This window comes from Pelophylax lessonae (genome assembly GCF_965119305.1).
Source record: "Pelophylax lessonae genome assembly, chromosome: 1".
Classification (NCBI taxonomy): Eukaryota; Metazoa; Chordata; class Amphibia; order Anura; family Ranidae; genus Pelophylax; species Pelophylax lessonae.
Window position 1 is genome coordinate 272860951 of NC_138768.1, and position 19835 is coordinate 272880785.

General features: G+C 47.1%; 1 protein-coding gene across 1 annotated transcript in view; it reads right to left on the minus strand.

Annotated features, from left to right (window-relative positions):
• The window catches only part of UPB1 (beta-ureidopropionase 1), a gene marked incomplete at its 3' end in the record, with an annotated part of 43491 nt that extends 31993 nt beyond the window's left edge, over positions 1 to 11498 (minus strand). The window contains exons 1-2 of the mRNA XM_082243349.1: positions 11337 to 11498; positions 4453 to 4624 (exon numbers count right to left, since the gene is read on the minus strand). Coding sequence (XP_082099475.1) covers positions 4453 to 4624; positions 11337 to 11437 — 273 coding nt within the window. The 5' untranslated portion in view covers positions 11438 to 11498. The remainder of the gene's footprint in view (positions 1 to 4452; positions 4625 to 11336) is intronic.
• Positions 11499 to 19835: the final 8337 nt, after the last annotated feature.

Sequence of the window (19835 nt, forward strand, 5' to 3'; positions counted from 1 at the left end):
AAGCCACTGCTGTCCAAACAAAACATTGCTGCATGTTTACAGTTTGCACAGGAGCACCTAGATGTTCCACAGCAGTACTGGCAGAATATTCTGTGGACAGATGAAACTAAAGTTGAGTTGTTTGGAAGAAACACACAACACTATGTGTGGCGAAAAAGAGGCACAGCACACCAACATCAAAACCTCATCCCAACTGTGAAGTATGGTGGTGGGGGCATCATGGTTTGGGGCTGCTTTGCTGCGTCAGGGCCTGGACGGATTGTTATCATCGAAGGAAAAATTAATTCCCAAGTTTATCGAGACATTTTGCAGGAGAACTTAACCACTTGCCGACCGCTTACGTTGCTGCTACTGCAGCAGAGCGGCTCGGCTGGGTCTGGCGAGTGGCGACCCTCTTTCGGCGGTGCGCATGCGCCGCCGTTGGCTCGCTCCCGCTGTGTTTAGACACAGCGGGAATCAGGGCAGGGGAGGAGAGGCGGTGATCACCGCCTCTCTTCCCCGATCGTCGGGGAAAGACTGAGGAAATCCGCCCGCTTGTGTAAACAAAGCGGGCGGATCTCCTCTGTGACAGACAGGGACAGATCACAGGATTCAGCATAGCTGAACCTGCGATCTGTGTCTGTGTCACACAACCCCTTACCCCCACACACGTCAGTAAGCATGAGGCACACATTTAACCCCTTGATCACCAACAGTGTTAACCCCCTCCCTGCCAGTGTCATTATTACAGTAACAGTGCATATTTATAGCACTGATTACTGTAGTAATGTCACTGGTCCCCCCAAAAGTGTCAAAAATGTCAGTTAGGGGTCCGATGTGTCTGCCGCAATGTTGCAGTCCCGCAAAAAAAAAAAAAAAAATCGCAGATCGCCGCCATTACTAGTAAAAAAAAAATAAACAATAAAAATGACAAATATTTCCCATAGTTAGTAAATGCGCTTATTGTGATTTTTTTTTACCAAAAGTATGTAGCAGAAAAAAAATTGGCCTAAAATGTTAAAAAATTTTGATTTGTAAATTTTTTTGGGGGAATGTTATATATCCATCTGCACTCCATCTGCACTGTGAATGTTTACATGGTGTGTTCAATAAAAACATGGCAACACTTCATTCTTTGTGTGTTATTAGTTTAAGCAGACTGTGATTGTCTATTGTTGGGACTTAGATGATGATGATCAGATCACATTTTATGACCAATTTGTTCAGAAATCCATATCATTCCAAAGGGTTCACATACTTTTTCTTGCAGCTGTAGACTGCTATGTTAGTTTTCAGCAGGGCTGGGACAAGGGGTGGGCAGAAGGAACGGCTGCCCAGGGCACTGTGGTATCATCTGAGGTGGGGGGCACCTCGGGGAGATTAAGGGAGAGGTGGATTTGTGTAGGGAGGGGGATACAAATATTTCTAGGAGGGAAAATTAGGGGTGTGTGCTAGGAATAGTGATTTAAGGAGATTTGTGTTGGGAGGGGGGGATGGGGGAAGAGGATCTGTGCTATGAATGGAAATTGGGGGATTTATGCTAAAAGAAGTGATATGGTGGGGGTGGGGGGGGTGGAATTTGCGCTAGGAGGGGAAATTTGAGGAGTAACTATTTTGTGCTAGAAGGGGTGTTTTTTTTTTTGGGGGGGGGGGGGGGGGTTTGGGAAGGGTTGTGATGAGGGTTTTGGAGAGAGAGGATTTGAGCATGGAGGGGGGGGGGAAAGATTTGGGCTGGCAGGGGGGGATTTCTGCAGGGGGGCAGATTTGTCATGGGTGGCAGGGGAATTTATGCTTAGGGGGCAAGCATGCAGATTAGTGCTTGATTGTTTTTTCTTTTTGGGGGGGAATTTTTGCCGACACATAATGCTCATACGTCTTGGGAGCGCAGTCTGGTATGTCTGCCCTGGGCTCTAGATGACCTTGTCCCGGCACTGTTTTTCAGTGGGGAGCTGTAGAAATGTATATTAAGTCAGATATTAATGTCCCAGGCCTTAAGCCTCTCACCAATTGTTCATTTGAACCCAAGACTTCACTTTACCCTTACCAAAACCCCAAGGGTCCTTTCGCACATGCTATGTCAGCTCCATTCAGCAGGGGATTGGTAAGCAGACCCTCTACTGGATCAGAGGTGACCAGAATGGAAGTCAGTTTTGTGACATCCGTACCTGACCAGTTGGTGTCCACATTTTGACAGCAGACTCTGGTTGGAATCCATGATGGCTCCCTGGGCGGCCAGATGAAAACTGAATTGTGTACATCAGGCTACCTCAGATCTGTCAAGTTTAGGTCTGCAAAAATAGAAAAGGATAAAGGATACAGTCCTTTTCTAGACCTATATGGACTCGGAGGTAGGTTGATGTAAACAGACACATGTCCATTTACATCCACCTGCCCATAAAGCTGCATCGAACTTTCGATCAGGTCCACCTGAACAAATGACAGGCAGATCTGATCGAAAAGCCTGCATGAAAGAGGCATAGCTATTTACCCATCACCTGAAATGAGCGCACTTACTTTTCAGCTGCCCCCATCACCTCCATTGTTGCCAAACTTAAATGCTTCCCTAAACCACATGGTTGCATTTATCTTCATGGTGTGGCCTGCTCAGCCAGTGCATCTTCCCTGCACATGTATGCCGCAGATCACATTCATTTCAGTGGATCACTGGGGCCATACAGTTTATGCTGGTATATTATTTGGAAGTCGCACAGTGAGAATGTCAAATCACCTCCAACTTTGGTTAGCACTCGAGTTTCAGAGACGAGGGATTTTTTTTATTGGCTTGGAATGGTGACATTTCTCTACATGTCTTACATGTCTAATTTATTTATATTTCTATAGTGCTTTTCTCTCTGGGATTCAAAGCACTTTTATCTGCTATTGAGGCAACTACATTGGGTGTGCTCATTAGAATATCAGACTGGGAGGCTACGGCTCACAGTTCAAGGATTCTTTTTATTGTGGTGATGGAACCTTGTCTGTTATCTCATTGATATCCATTGCTGCCTTTTGTGGTTGTATTGTTGCTTATACTTGGATATCATTGACTGGGATTTGTCATGTCATATTGTTATGTTCTATTGCATATCTTAAATAAATAAAAAGAAAAAAGAATATCATACTGGGACTGATTGTGGACAGGGGCCAATGCACCTGCCAGCATGTCTTTGGATTGTGGTAGGAAACCAGAGTTCCCCGAGAGATCCCAAGCCAGCACATGGGGAAAAATGGGAACTGCAGATAGTGTCCTGACTGTGACCTAAACATAGGACCCCAGAGCTGCAAGTTAGAAGGGAGAAATAGGAGGGGTTCTTGAAGGACACACGCAAAGAGAGTGGGTTCCTGAAAGATACATGCGAAGAGGGGAGGGGTCCTAAAGGACGCATGCAAAGAGAGTGGGTTCCTGAAAGATACATGCAAAGACGGGAGGGGTCCTAAAGGACGCATGCAAAGAGAGTGGGTTCCTGAAAGATACATGCAAAGACGGGAGGGGTCCTAAAGGACACATGCAAAGAGAGTGGGTTCCTGAAAGATACATGCGAAGAGGGGAGGGGTCCTAAAGGACGCATGCAAAGAGAGTGGGTTCCTGAAAGATACATGCGAAGAGGGGAGGGGTCCTAAAGGACACATGCAAAGAGGAGAATCCTGAAAGACACATGCAAAAGGGAAGGGGGGGTCGTGAAAGAGACAAGCAAAGAATGGGGGGACAAATGCAAAGGGAAGGGAGTCCTGAAGGTCACATGCAAGTGGAGAGCGCTCATGATGGATACATGCAAAGGCAAGGGGGAGGGGGGTCCTGAAAGATAAAAGCAAATGGAGAAGGGTCTGCAGAATGCACGCCTTTAAAGTGCACATGTCCTTTTACCCATTAACCTACAACATAGGCGTGCGCACAGGATGTGCCAGGTGTGCCTGGGCACACCCTAATCACCCTGTGTGGCGCAGATTCCCCCTTGATATTTCAGCAAAAGCCCTCTAATGGCTCCTACAATTTTTATAAAAAATAATAAAATTGTAAAGTATAATAAAAAATAAAAACTACTGACACCATCCACTGCCCTGACACCACTCTCTGCCCTACTGACACTGTCCATTGCTCTACTGACACCATCAATATATATTTACACATGTATGTGTTTGAGCTTTGAGGTGCACACCCTAATGCAATAGGCTGTGCACACCTATGACCTGCAAGCTACCAGAGAATGCAAACCTGTGCCCAAGTATTATTTTGCTGCATGATAGTGTAGGCACCTATTGCTGGTGATAGGCATCGTATCTGTTTAAGGGGAGGTAAAGAGAGAAAAAAAATGAACTTCCCCAGATTTTCTGTAATGGCACAATGTTGTCTTTGGGACAGCAAGAGAGGGAAAACCTCCAAGAGTCCAGAAGGCATCAGCACCAAACCCTTGCAGTTCCATGCCAAGATTCTGGCACTGAAAGCTACTGATCTGATATATTTGATTAACATACCTGTTCTGCCACTGGACTAGTAGTTGGCAACTGGATTTTATTCTGGATCAGTCCCACACGAACAGTTCGAGGCTTTCGTAGTTGTTCTAAGGCAGCTTCAAAGACATATCCTTTCAGTTCAAAATTCCCCTGTGATGCAGCATTGACAGCACAGCTGGGAAGATCCAATTTCCTAGGAGAGATCAATGGCACTGTCACTGCTTTTCAGTCTTAAATCAAGCCCACAAATATTGTAACTTGTGACCTGCACATAATAATATACTTACTAATCATATCACTTAGCAGAAAGTCTGCGCTACCAGCATTGGTGTAACAATAGCCATAGCAGCTAGTGCAGCTGCTATGGGGCCTGGCAGGGAAGGGGGTCCCCAGAAGGAGGGCGCTTAAAGCAATGTAAATGTAGCACCCTCCTAGGTAGGTGTTAGTGATAAAGTGTAGTTTTGAGCTTACCAGAAGAGCTGCAGGTAAATCTATATGGTTCTCTGCCTACCAGAGAGCAGGATCTGTTAGTGAGGTCTGCTCATTGTGCTCAGCATGCATTCTGTCTAGAGAATGTTTCACACTGGTCCAATAGGGAGGCATGTTGGACAGTGGGAGGAAACCTGATGAATTGGTGCATGGGCTTTTGATACAGTCCTGATGATTGGCAAAGAGAAAGTTGCCTCAATGCATGTTGGGATACTGTATAAAAGCCAGGAGCACATGTGCTTGAGGTCTTTCGTTGGGGAGCAGAGTCCCAGAGGGTAGGGGCGGCTGCAGCCTCCTCCTCTGTAGAGGCGCCATGCAGCCTCAGGGGGTCATCCTGAGGGCCGGAAGAGTAGCGGAGAGGAGCTGAACCCAGAGGCCCTGGGAAGCTGGCTGAAAGGGGAGACACTGGAGGTGCTGTTTCTGCAGTATCGCGAGTACAGGAACTCGTGTCAAAGGGCCTGACCTGAGGGGAGCCACCCCTGTTCCTAGGATAGTCAGTGGACGGGTGTCAGCAGAAAGAAGATGCTAGTGAGAGTGTCCTGAAGATAAGATATCAATCACCAAGTCGCCTTGTCAGAGAGTAAAGGGAGCAAGAGGCTTAACCCCATCTACACTTATGGCAGGTGTGGATTTACAGCCTGGCTGTTCCTGATCACTAAAGAAGTTCCGAAGGTAGAAGTCTTCATTTATGTGAATAATTCAGTTGGAGTATCCCACTATTCCCTTCTCCTATCCCAATTATAAAATGAACAACAAAAAACCAACACCCCAAGACTGTTATTTCCAGGAAGAGCCAGCAGGAGTAAGGAGGGATTCAAGAACTTTATTTACTTATAACAGTGTGTTGGTAGCCAGGGGAGCCTGCAGAGTTAATATCCAGCAGTCCCTGCGGGGGCAGTGCTACATAAACATTGAAAATCTGTTTGCATGTGAAGATAACACAAATCCATCACTGTATAGTGAAGGATTGCTGAGGCTGCTGTTGACACTGTTTTTGTACCCCCTCTGAGAGTTCCAACCAAGATGAGCTGATGTCAGATACATGGGAGGTGAATTGATGCCACTAGTCACAGATTCCCCTTTGCAGGCTGTGCAGCGAGAACAATTTTCTTAGCCGTCTTAGGCCCCTTTCACACAGGCGATTCGACCCGATCCGCCTGTCAGTTTTTCAGGTGGATCGGATTGGATGCTCTGTGCATCCCTATAGGGCAGCGGATGTCAGCGGAGACATGTCCGCTGACACCCGCTGCTATCTGATCCGATCCTGTCTGTGAAATCCGGATGGATGGAAACCTTATTTTCCATCCGTCCAGTGGATCGGATCAGATGAGAGCGGACATCTTCTTCCCCGCTTTCAGCACTGCAGAGTGAGGAGCCGCTGACGTCAACTGGGTGGAGAGGAGAATACCTACCTCGGGTCATGTGAGCGCCCAGCGGCGCTGTAAATAAGGGAGAGACTAAGAGATTCTCCTGTACCATGCCAGCAGCACTGCATCTCCTGAGGAGATGCAGGGGCTGCGGAGGGGGTCTAACTTACCCATCGGCAAGGTGCCTTACATTTTAAAATGGCGCCGACCGCCAGGCCTTCCTGAGCGGCAGCAGCGCATGTGCAGTGTGTCGGGCTGGCCGCCGGCCATTTTTTTTTTTACAGGTGCCACTGATCTTCAGCAAGCACCAGGGCAGGGGGACTTGCCGACCTACCAGGAAATTTCCTAGTATCCCGGTAGGCTAGTCCGACCCTGCAGCAGTCCAATCCCTGTACCTTTTGCAGAATATCAGTCTGTCCCTGATGTTTTTCCTGGAGAGAAGTGGCTTCTTTGCTGCATTTCTTGACACCAGGCCATCCTCCAAAAGTCTTCACCTCACCTTGCATGCAGATGCACACCTGCCTGCTGCCATTCCTGAGCAAGCACTGCACTGGTGGTGCCCCGATCCCTCAGCTGAATCAGTTGTAGAAGACGGTCCTGGCGCTTGCTGGACTTTCTTGGGTGCCCTGAAGCCTTTTTAACAAATGCAGTGGAAATGTTTTTTTATGGGATTAAGTTCATTTTCATGGCAAAGAGGGACTTTGTAATTATTTGCAATTCATCCGATCAGTCTTCATACCATTCTGGAGTATATGCAAATTGGCATCATACAAACTGAGGCAGCAGACTTTGTGAAAATTAATATTTGTGTCATTCTCAAATTTTTTGGCCACGGCTGTATTGTCTCCCAGCCACCTGTCAACTGCCCCCTGAAAAGCGATCCACCACTGACCACTTTTCATAGGGCTGCAAGGGCTTTGGCAAATGTAAACAAACTCTCACTGTGTTTCAGCTTTGTAACAATCACATAACTGGAGTTGCTTTAGAGCCGGTTCACATTAGAGCGATCCGACTTGCCGGGGCGACCTCACAAGTCGCGGTGCACAGCTCGCACCGCAACCTCGGAGCGGCCGGCATGGACTTCATAACATTGAAGTCAATGCAGGTCGCTCCGGGTCGCCCCAAAGAAGCTCCGGACCCTTTTTCTAAGTCGGAGCGACTTGTGTCGCTCCTATTAGCACTGGGTGTGCATGGCAAAATGCCTAATGCATGGCAAAAAAAAAAGAAGAGGTTCCCTATGCATGCAGTGCATACCAGCTGCCGATGCTAAAAAAAAATAAAATAAAAAATGGCAAGCACTACTTTTTTTCAGCTCAGTGCAAATACAACATGTTCAAATAAATGTACACAAACGCACATATGCGCAAAGCACTGCAAAAAAAATCAATGCAAAAAAATAAAAATTTAGAGAGGTTGTAAACCTCCGATTTTTTTTTTTTTTTAAAAAGAACACCTGAAAGAAAAACACATAATGAGCTAGTATGCATCGCATACTAGCTCATTATGAAATACTTACCCAAGAACGAAGCCCCCGCAGTGCCGACCGCTTACCTGTCCATGGGCGACATGTTCTGTCGCCCTTCTTCCGGGTTTGCGGAATCTGGCCATCTGATTGGCTGGAGCCACGATGATGTCATTCCCACGCATGCACGCGGGAGCTGACGGTCACGGCACGGGGCTCTGAAGGAACGGGACCAGCGGCCGTTCCTTCAGAGCGCATGTGCCAGTGACGTCACTGGCTGCATGTAAGGTAAGTATCTCCTAAACGGTGCATGTTTAGGAGATATTTACAGTACCTATAGGTAAGCCTTATCATAGGCTTATAAAAACGGCAACAAAGCGATATGTAAATGCATAGAAGTGTGACCAGTAGCGCAAAAAATGGTGGTAAACTCACACCACCACAAGAGTGAATAGTCCTTCTATTCAGTAGTTACACATGAGACCACATTAAGAAATAATCTTCAGTAAGAGTCCATCATAACATCAGAATGTCCATCCATAAATGAGTGTATCCAAACATGTGAACTTGATAGGATGTAGATTAGATAAGTGGATATAGTGGGTCACCTCCTAACACCACCACCGTGCAAGCAAGGGGGAGTAGATCACACTCACCGACACTAATGGCTCAGCCACTCTCGTGGATAAGCAAACACGCCAAATGTCAGCAATTACCACCATGGATAAACCCAAATGCTTGTCAAGATGAGGGGGGGGGGGATCAGTGTACTCCGTACCATGTGGAAGAAACAAAGCACAAAGCCCCACTAGTGCAATACTGTATAAACACTTTATTTATTGCATCCACTTTTAAAAAGCCACTCACATTTGAACAGATTCACAAAAGCATGTACACCATCACGGAGGATATAATGCACAGTTCGGGGACATTTCCCAGGCTCCAAGCCGTGGTCCGTGCTCCTTCCGGGTCTGCTATCGCTCCTAACAGTAGTACTGTGTAGTAAGTTGATTAGTTGACGCCGTCAGGTCACGCCCTGACTAGTTTCGTCCTTCCGACTTCGTCACAGGGGGTCACACTTATATGTATTTACATATCACTTTGTTGCCGTTTTTATATGTTATATTTTTTTAAGTAGCAGCATTAGGGATTGGCAGTTGGGTTGTCCTGGAGCGCTTGGGGTTGTTCACTTTTTTATTGGGGCAGGCCTTGTGAGCACTTCTTTTATTTATCATAGGCTTACCTATAGGTAAAAGTTGTAGAGGAGGGTTTACTTTAAAATGCATGCCAGTGCATTACAAAAAGCACAATTCAATGCAGTGCGTATGTGTTAAGACATGCGTTGTGGTGGGAATGAGCCGAGCCCTTTAACAGTAATAAGAGCGGATAGGTCACTAGGGTGGGGCCATCAGTGTTTAGCTATGGGGTCAGATGATCTGTCGTTACGCCCCTGTGAGGGTTTTTTGCAATTTAGTAATATCTAAATTCTATTTACCTAAAATGTAAAAAAGAATCAGATTAACTGCTTAGTTTCCTGGGAAAATGATTCCCATATTTCAAAGCCATACTTATGATACAGAAGATGGTTTTATTGATATAACACACACCAAACAACAAAGTGTCTTCCTATATTATTGCTGATGACCTTAGAAATCAGTGTAATGTCAGCTGTCTGTCCCTTCCTAGGAAATGACATGCGACACCAGGCTGATCCCTATGATATCTTCTATACAGAGTCCTGTAGCTGTCAGTCCCTTACTAGGAAATGACAGGTGACACCAGGCTGATCCCTATGATTTCTTCTATACAGAGTCCTGTAGCTGTCTGTCCCTTCCTAGGAAATGACAGGTGACACCAGGCTGATCCCTATAATTTCTTCTATACAGAGTCCTGTAGCTGTCTGTCCCTTACTAGGAAATGACAGGTGACACCAGCCTGATCCCTATGATTTCTTCTATACAGAGTCCTGTAGCTGTCTGTCCCTTCCTAGGAAATGACAGGTGACACCAGGCTGATCCCTACAATTTCTTCTATACAGAGTCCTGTAGCTGTCTGTCCCTTCCTAGGAAATGACATGCGACACCAGGCTGATCCCTATGATTTCTTCTATACAGAGTCCTGTAGCTGTCAGTCACTTACTATGAAATGACATGTGACACCAGGCTGATCCCTATGATTTCTTCTATACAGAGTCCTGTAGCTGTCTGTCCCTTCCTAGGAAATGACATGCGACACCAGGCTGATCCCTATGATTTCTTCTATACAGAGTCCTGTAGCTGTCAGTCCCTTACTAGGAAATGACATGTGACACCAGCCTGATCCCTATGATTTCTTCTATACAGAGTCCTGTAGCTGTCAGTCCCTTACTAGGAAATGACATGTGACACCAGGCTGATCCCTATGATTTCTTCTATACAGAGTCCTGTAGCTGTCTGTCCCTTACTAGGAAATGACAGGTGACACCAGCCTGATCCCTATGATTTCTTCTATACAGAGTCCTGTAGCTGTCTGTCCCTTCCTAGGAAATGACAGGTGACACCAGGCTGATCCCTATGATTTCTTCTATACAGAGTCCTGTAGCTGTCAGTCCCTTACTAGGAAATGACATGTGACACCAGGCTGATCCCTATGATTTCTTCTATACAGAGTCCTGTAGCTGTCTGTCCCTTACTAGGAAATGACAGGTGACACCAGCCTGATCCCTATGATTTCTTCTATACAGAGTCCTGTAGCTGTCTGTCCCTTCCTAGGAAATGACAGGTGACACCAGGCTGATCCCTATGATTTCTTCTATACAGAGTCCTGTAGCTGTCTGTCCCTTACTAGGAAATGACAGGTGACACCAGCCTGATCCCTATGATTTCTTCTATACAGAGTCCTGTAGCTGTCAGTCCCTTCCTAGGAAATGACAGGTGACACCAGCCTGATCCCTATGATTTCTTCTATACAGAGTCCTGTAGCTGTCAGTCCCTTCCTAGGAAATGACATGCGACACCAGGCTGATCCCTATGATTTCTTCTATACAGAGTCCTGTAGCTGTCTGTCCCTTCCTAGGAAATGACAGGTGACACCAGGCTGATCCCTATGATTTCTTCTATACAGAGTCCTGTAGCTGTCTGTCCCTTCCTAGGAAATGACATGTGACACCAGGCTGATCCCTATGATTTCTTCTATACAGAGTCCTGTAGCTGTCTGTCCCTTCCTAGGAAATGACATGCGACACCAGGCTGATCCCTATGATTTCTTCTATACAGAGTCCTGTAGCTGTCTGTCCCTTACTAGGAAATGACAGGTGACACCAGCCTGATCCCTATGATTTCTTCTATACAGAGTCCTGTAGCTGTCTGTCCCTTCCTAGGAAATGACATGTGACACCAGGCTGATCCCTATGATTTCTTCTATACAGATTCCTGTAGCTGTCTGTCCCTTACTAGGAAATGACAGGTGACACCAGGCTGATCCCTATGATTTCTTCTATACAGAGTCCTGTAGCTGTCTGTCCCTTACTAGGAAATGACATGTGACACCAGGCTGATCCCTATGATTTCTTCTATACAGAGTCCTGTATGGGGATCACATGATCTCACCTGAGCTCCTTCCCGTACAGGATCCTCCACACCTCGCTCAGCTCCTCGGCCGGGAGAAGTTTCCCCAGGAGCCCCTCCATAGACACCAACTGGCCGGACATGATGATGATGATGACAGCTGGATCCCAGAGCTCAGGACATGTAGAGGAGGGGTGGGGAGACGAGCCCCCTTCTACTGCCCTCCCCCAGCACGGGATTGGTTTGTTCCCGGTCGGGGCTGGCCGCTGTGGTGAGAGGGGAAGAGATCAGATCTCAGAGCTGATAATATATTTATCTACTGTCAGAGCTGAGATCAGGGGGCTGCGAATGGCATTACATTCCCCTTCCACACTCCAAAGACGTTAGGGTGACCATTTACTATACAATCAGGTTTATTGATGGCCATACACGCTTCGATTAATGATCAGTTTCTTTTGCTGATCAGATAGGGATAACTGACCTATATAGCTGACAACCCATTCAACTGATATGTCACACATGCGAGGTAATTATCGAGCACATCTCTATCTCCACCGTGAAATCTCACAATCTGTCTTCACAAAGTATAACAGTGCTGCCGATTTTTGAAAAGCAATCACTTGGCTTGATTTTTCCAAGTGATTTTTCAGTGAAATAAAGCATGGAGACATGGATGGATGGATGGATGGATGAGTTTTCTTTGAATATTAAAAATTAATTAAATAGTGGTTTGTGGTGCTCAGATACAGTGTAGTTCTGCTTTAAAGACCAGGCCTTTTCTGATATATATATATATATATATATATATATATACAGTATCTCACAAAAGTGAGTACACCCCTCACATTTTTATAAATATTTTATTATATCTTTTCATGTGACAACATTGTTATACAAGCTGTACACTCACTACTTTACATTGTAGCAAAGTGTAATTTCTTCAGTGTTGTTACATGAAAAGGTATGTATATATATATATATATATATATATATATATACAGTGGTGGGATTCAAAAATTTTAGTAACCAGTTCCGACTTTCCCAGCAGAATGACCAGCGTGCCCCCTTTCAATGCAGAGAGACCAGCGTGCCTCCTTTCAATGCAGAGAGACCAGCGTGCCTCCTTTCAATGCAGAGGGACCAGCGTGCCCCCTTTCAATGCAGAGAGACCAGCGTGCCCCCTTTCAATGCACAGTGACCAGCGCAGCATGCCCCCCTTTCAATGCAGAGAGACCAGCGTGCCCCCCTTTCAATGCAGAGAGACCAGCGTGCCCCCCTTTCAATGCAGAGGGACCAGCGTGCCCCCCTTTCAATGCAGAGAGACCAGCGTGCCCCCCTTTCAATGCAGAGAGACCAGCGTGCCCCCCTTTCAATGCACAGTGACCACAGCATTGCCCCCAATCATTGCAGAGTGCCCACAGCATTGCCCCCAATCATTGCAGAGTGCCCACAGCATTGCCCCCAATCACTGCAGAGTGCCCACAGCATTGCCCCCAATCATTGCAGAGTGCCACAGTATTGCCCGCAATCATTGCAGAGTGCCCACAGCATTGCCCCCAATCATTGCAGAGTGCCCACAGCATTGCCCGCAATCATTGCAGAGTGCCACAGCATTGCCCGCAATCATTGCAGAGTGCCCACAGCATTGCCCCCAACCATTGCAGAGTGCCACAGCATTGCCCGCAATCATTGCAGAGTGCCCACAGCATTGCCCGCAATCATTGCAGAGTGCCCACAGCATTGCCCCCAATCATTGCAGAGTGCCCACAGCATTGCCCGCAATCATTGCAGAGTGCCACAGCATTGCCCGCAATCATTGCAGAGTGCCCACAGCATTGCCCCCAACCATTGCAGAGTGCCACAGCATTGCCCGCAATCATTGCAGAGTGCCCACAGCATTGCCCGCAATCATTGCAGAGTGCCCACAGCATTGCCCCCAATCATTGCAGAGTGCCCACAGCATTGCCCCCAATAATTGCAGAGTGCCCACAGCATTGCCCCCAATAATTGCAGAGCGCCTCAGCATTGCCCCCAATAATTGCAGAGTGCCCACAGCATTGCCCCCAATAATTTAAGAGAGCCCACAGCATTGCCCCCAATAATTGCAGAGTGCACACAGCATTGCCCCCAATAATTGCAGAGCGCCACAGCATTGCCCCCAACCATTGCAGAGTGTCCACAGCATTGCCCCCAATCATTCCAGAGTGCCCACAGCATTGCCCCCAATCATTGCAGAGTGCCCACAGCATTGCCCCCAACCATTGCAGAGTGCCACAGTATTGCCCGCAATCATTGCAGAGTGCCCACAGCATTGCCCCCAATCACTGCAGAGTGCCCACAGCATTGCCCCCAATCATTGCAGAGTGCCCACAGCATTGCCCCCAACCATTGCAGAGTGCCCACAGCATTGCCCCCAATCATTGCAGAGTGCCAGTCACAGCATTGCCCCCAATCATTGCAGAGTGCCCACAGCATTGCCCCCAACCATTGCAGAGTGCCACAGTATTGCCCGCAATCATTGCAGAGTGCCCACAGCATTGCCCCCAACCATTGCAGAGTGCCACAGCATTGCCCGCAATCATTGCAGAGTGCCCACAGTATTGCCCGCAATCATTGCAGAGTGCCCACAGCATTGCCCCCAATCACTGCAGAGTGCCCACAGCATTGCCCCCAATCATTGCAGAGTGCCCACAGCATTGCCCGCAATCATTGCAGAGTGCCCACAGCATTGCCTCCAACCATTGCCGAGTGCCACAGCATTGCCCGCAATCATTGTAGAGTGCCCACAGCATTGTCCACAATCATTGCAGAGTGCCCACAGCATTGCCCGCAATTATTGCAGAGTGCCCACAGCATTGCCCGCAATTATTGCAGAGTGCCCACAGCATTGCCCCCAATAATTGCAGAGTGCCCACAGCATTGCCCCCAATAATTGCAGAGCGCCACAGCATTGCCCCCAACCATTGCAGAGTGCCCACAGCATTGCCCCCAATGATCATTGCAGAGTGCCCACAGCATTGCCCCCAATGATCATTGCAGAGTGCCCACAGCATTGCCCCCAATAATTGCAGAGTGCCCACAGCATTGCCCCCAATGATCATGCAGAGTGCCCACAGCATTGCCCGCAATCATTGCAGAGTGCCAGCGTTCCCCCCCGCGAGACCCCTTTACTTACCTCAAGGGCGATCATCACAGCAGCTTCTCTTCGGTCGCCGGCGCCCCCCCCCCCCGCGTCTCCTCAGTCCCCCCGCCTCCTCGGTCGAATGGCACGGCGTTTGCCTTTCGGCCAATCAGGAAGCAGGAGGACCCGTTCCCTGATTGGCCAGGAGGAGGATCCATGTGACAATAGCGAATTTTCATTCGCTATTGTCACAGAACGGGCGGGCTCTGCCTCGGGGCGCACTGCTCTGCTGCTCCCTGGCCGCCAGCTTAGAGGGATTCAGCCGGTTCTGCAAACTTGCAGAAAGTTTGCAACCGGTTCCATAGAACCGGTGCGAACCGGCTGAATCCCACCACTGTATATATATATATATATATATATATATATATATATATATATATATATATATATATATAATATGTACAAAAATGTGAGGGGTGTACTTACGTTTGTGAGATACTGTGCATATATATATATATATATATATATATATATACTGTATGCCCTACAGAATAAAATAGCAGTCATTACAATATTTTGTGTCACACTGTATTTGGGCAGTGGTCTTTCAAACGGGGAAAAAAATACACTTTAATGATTTAAAAAAAAAAAAGTAACGTTAACTCAATTGTTTTGTATAATGTGAAACTGCCATGCTATAATATTGCTCACGCTCTAGAAATGGTGACAGACTACGGTATTTAAAAATTTCCATAGGCGATGTTTTAAATCAGTCATGTCCAAAGTCCGGCCTGCGGGCTAGTTGCGGTCCATCCTTTAGTTTTATACGGCCCTTTTATTTAAGGGGGCACACTGTGGGCACTCTGAATTTAAGGGGGTACACTGTGGGCACTCTGCATTGAAAGGGGGCACGCTGTGGGCACTCTGCATTGAAAGGGGGCACGCTGTGGTCAGTCTGCATTGAAAGTGGGCACGCTGTGGTCAGTCTGCATTGAAAGGGGGCACACTGTGGGCACTCTGCATTTAAGGGGGCATGCTGTGGGCACTCGGCATTTAAGGCGGCACGCTGTGGGCACTCTGCATTGAAAGGGGGCACGCTGTGGTCACTCTGCATTGAAAGGGGGCACTCAGTGGTCAGTCTGTATTGAAAGGGGGCACGCTGTGGTCACTCTGCATTGAAAGGGGGCACGCTGTGGTCACTCTGCATTGAAAGGGGGCACGCTGTGGGCACTCTGCATTTAAGGGGGCATGCTGTGGGCACTCTGCATTTAAGGGGGCACGCTGTGGGCACTCTGCATTGAAAGGGGGCATGCTGTGGTCACTCTGGCGAGGGCGTGTTTAGGGGCGGAGCAGGGTAGGGTTTGGGTGGGGCAACAAGTGGCGAGTAACTCTTAAGGCCTGGCTAGTAGCTGATGACTTGAAATTTTTAGCCCTGTATATATATATATATATATATATGTGTGTGTGTGTGTGTGTGTATGTATGTATGTATGTATGTATATGTGTGTGTGTGTATTTAATTTTAATGGTTCAAATGTCAGGCAAAATGGTCGGCCCTCACGCACGTTCACTTCATCAAATCTGGCCCTCTTTGAAAAAAGTTTGGACACCACTGTTTTAAATTCTTTACAGGCTACCTGCTTAGAGTTACAGAGTAGGTCCTGTGCTAGAATTATTGCTCTCACTTTAATGTTCGTGGCGATACCTCACATGTGTGGTTTAACCACTTTAATACCGGGCACTTTCACCCCCTTCCTGCCCAGGCCAATTTATAGCTTTTAGCGCTGTTGCATTTTGAATGACAATTGCGTGGTCATGCAACCCTGTACCTAAACCAAATTTATGTCATTTTTTTCCCACAAATAGAGCTTTCTTTTGGTGGTATTTGATCACCGCAAGGTTTTCCTTTTTTGCTAAACAAATAAAAAAAAGACCGAAAAGTTTGAAAAAAAAAATTGTTTTTTGCACTGAGGCCACACTGACAGGCACTGATGAACAGGCACTGATGAACAGGCACTGATGGGGTGGCACTAATATGCAACACTGATAGGCGGCACTGATATGCAGCACTGATGGGCACTGATAAGTGGCACTGATAGGCGGCACTGATGGGCGTTAAACACCATTTACATATGGGGCGCAAATATATGCGTTCGCTTGTGCACGCGAGCACAGAGGGATGGGGGCGCTTTACTTTTTTTGTCTTATTTTTTTGTCTCTTCATTTTATTTCTTTTTTTATCACTTTTATTCCTATTACAAGGAATGTAAACATCCCTTGTAATAGAAATAGGCATGACAGGTCCTCTTTATTGAGAGATCTGTTGTCAAAAATCCAGATCTCTCATTTACATTTAACCGCTTAAGCCCCGGAGGATTTGGCTGCTCAAAGACCAGGGCCCTTTTTTCAACTTGGCACTGCGTGACTTTAACTGACAATTGCGCGGTCATGCAATGCTGTACCCAAACGAAATTTACGTCCTTTTTTTCCCACAAACAGAGCTTTCTTTTGGTGGTATTTGATCACTTCTGTGCTTTTTATTTTTTGCAATATTAATAAAAAAAGAGTGAAAGTTTGAGAAAAAATTACATTTTCAACTTTCTTTTAAAAAAAATCCAATATACTCAATTTATGTCATATGTTTTGGCCAAAATGTATTTAGCTACATGTCTTTGACAAAAAAAAATCTCAATGAGCTTATCTTTATTAGTTTGCTCAAAAGTTATAGCGTCTACAAACTATGGTGTAAATACTGGAATTTACGCAGCTTTAATTTCTGACTGCCTATCTCATTTCATGAAGTGCTAAAATGGCAGGGCAGTACAACCCCCCCCCCAAATTACCCCTTTTTGAAAAGTAGACATCCTAAGGAATGTCCTGTTGAGCTCATTGTATATTTCATTTTTTTGTCACAGGTGTTTAAAAAATGACTAAAAAAAAAAAAATTTTTTTTTTTTACACAAAGTTGTCATTGAAATGATATATTGCTCACACATGCCATGGGTATATGTGTAGTTACACTCCAAAATATATTATGCTGCTTCTCCTGAGTACAGGGATACCACATATGTGAGACTTTTTCAGAATTCCAAAGGGCGCTGTTAGGGTGCTGGTGGTAACCTGGCGACAGAGATAGGCCCCGATGTCCGCTAGAGGGCGGAGCTTGGACGGAACCCCCAAGGTAAGTGACACAGGCTAGCCTGAGGTGCGGAGTCTAAGTATCCACCGGTTTTCGCCAGAGCCTCTAGTGGTGAGGATGGAGTTCGCTGCGTGTGGATACCAGGTCGCGGTCCTCAGGGTCGCCCCACCAGGAGTGAACCGATCAAGGTCCGAAGGCGGGTAAACAGACAAGGGAGATCCGAGAGAATGGTCAAACAAGCCGGGGTCAGGACAGGCAGCAGACGAGCGGAGTCAGGAATAAGCCAAAAGGTCAACAGGAAATCAGCAGCAAACAGGTCACAGGTTCAGGAACAACGGCAGGAGCTGAAGACAAGACAGCACTGAACCTGTGTGCTGATCCAGCTTAAATAGAGCTCTTTCTAGATGAGAGGGGTGGAGCTGGAATAGCCTGTGAGACTTAACTCATCCACTGCCAGAGCCTTCCTGACAGGTTCCTAACATTGCCCCCCCCTTAAGGGCAACCTCCGGGTGCCCAACAAGCTCCTTTTTTGTGGATGAGCACGAAAAAATGCTTGGATTAGGTCCGCAGCATGGACGTTCCGTTCAGGCTCCCAGGAGTTCTCTTCCGGACCATAACCCTTCCATTTGATGAGAAACTGTAGCTGGTTGCCTCTCTTTCGACAGTCCACCACAGCCTCAACCTCATACTCCACATCTCCATCCACGAACACAGGTTCTGGGGTACCTGAACTTCTACCAGGGAAGTTATCGGGGATCACGGGCTTCAGTAAGGAAACATGAAATATGGGATGGATCCGAAGGGTATCGGGTAGGGATAGTTCATAGGACACATCATTGAGTTTCCTTTTAACTGGAAATGGACCAATAAATCTGGGAGCCAGTTTCTTGGACGGACAGGCTAGGCGGAGATTAGCCGTGGAAAGCCAGACCCGATCATCAGGTTGAAGAATCAACTCTCCCTTCTTTCTCTTGTCAAAGATCCTTTTGGACGCAGTTTGGGCCTTGGCTAAGGTCTCCCGCAGAAGGTTATTATTCCGGGAAAAGAAGTTGACAGTGTCTTGGACTGCAGGAACTCCGGATTCACATGGAATATCTGGTAAGAAGGAGGGATGAAATCCGTAATTAGCGAAGAAGGGAGATTGGCCAGTAACAGAGTGCTTGGAATTGTTGTAGGAGAATTCTGCAAATGGTAACAGGGCTACCCAGTCGTCCTGGACAAAGGTGGTAAAGCACCGCAGGTACTGCTCCAGGGTTTGGTTTGTCCTCTCAGTTTGTCCGTTGGTCTGTGGGTGGTAGGCTGAGGACATAGACAGCTCGATCTTTAACAGTTTACATAAAGCCTTCCAGAAGCGGGACGTAAATTGTACCCCTCTGTCAGAGATGATGTTCCTGGGAATCCCATGGAGTCTTATGATCTCCTTAATGAAGATCTCTGCAGTTTCCCTTGCAGAGGGAGTACCCTTGAGGGGCAAAAAATGGGCCATTTTAGAGAGTCGATCTACCACCACAAAAATGGCAGAGCACCCTGCAGAAGGTGGAAGTTCCACAATAAAATCCATGGCAATTGTTTGCCAGGGCCGATCAGGGATGGGAAGAGGTCTGAGAAGGCCCCATGCCTTACTTCTGGCGGTTTTACACCGGGAACAGGTGGTACAGGAGAGTACATAACTCCTGCAGCTCTCTTCCATGTCAGGCCACCAAAAAGAACGCTGCAGGAGGTCAAGGGTTCTATGGACGCCAAAATGACCGGCCAGAGGGTGATCATGACAGGCAGCCAGAATTGCTGTTCTGACCTCTTCCGGGACGAAGATCTTGTCTTTAACCCATAACAAGCCATTTTTGTGCACCAGGGGTATTCCGGGTGGACCAGGAATGTGGGCAGAGGCTTGCTCAAGACGGGCCTTCAGATTTGTGAATAAAAGTAGGAAGTTCTTTTCGGATAGGATGGTGTCAGGTACTGAAGTTTCCTTCGGGCTATCAAACATCCGGGACAGGGCATCCGGTTTAACATTTTTAGACCCAGGCCGATAGATGATATGAAATGAAAACCTTGAAAAAAAAAGTGCCCACCGTGCCTGACGGGGTCTCAAACGTTTTGCAGATCTCAGATACTCAAGGTTTTTGTGATCCGTAAAAATAAGAATAGGGTGTACAGCCCCCTCAAGCAAATACCGCCACTCTTCAAGTGCGGCTTTGATCGCCAGAAGTTCCCGGTCCCCAACATCATAATTCCTCTCTGCAGAGGAGAGTTTCCGGGAAAAGAAGGCTATCGGGTGTAT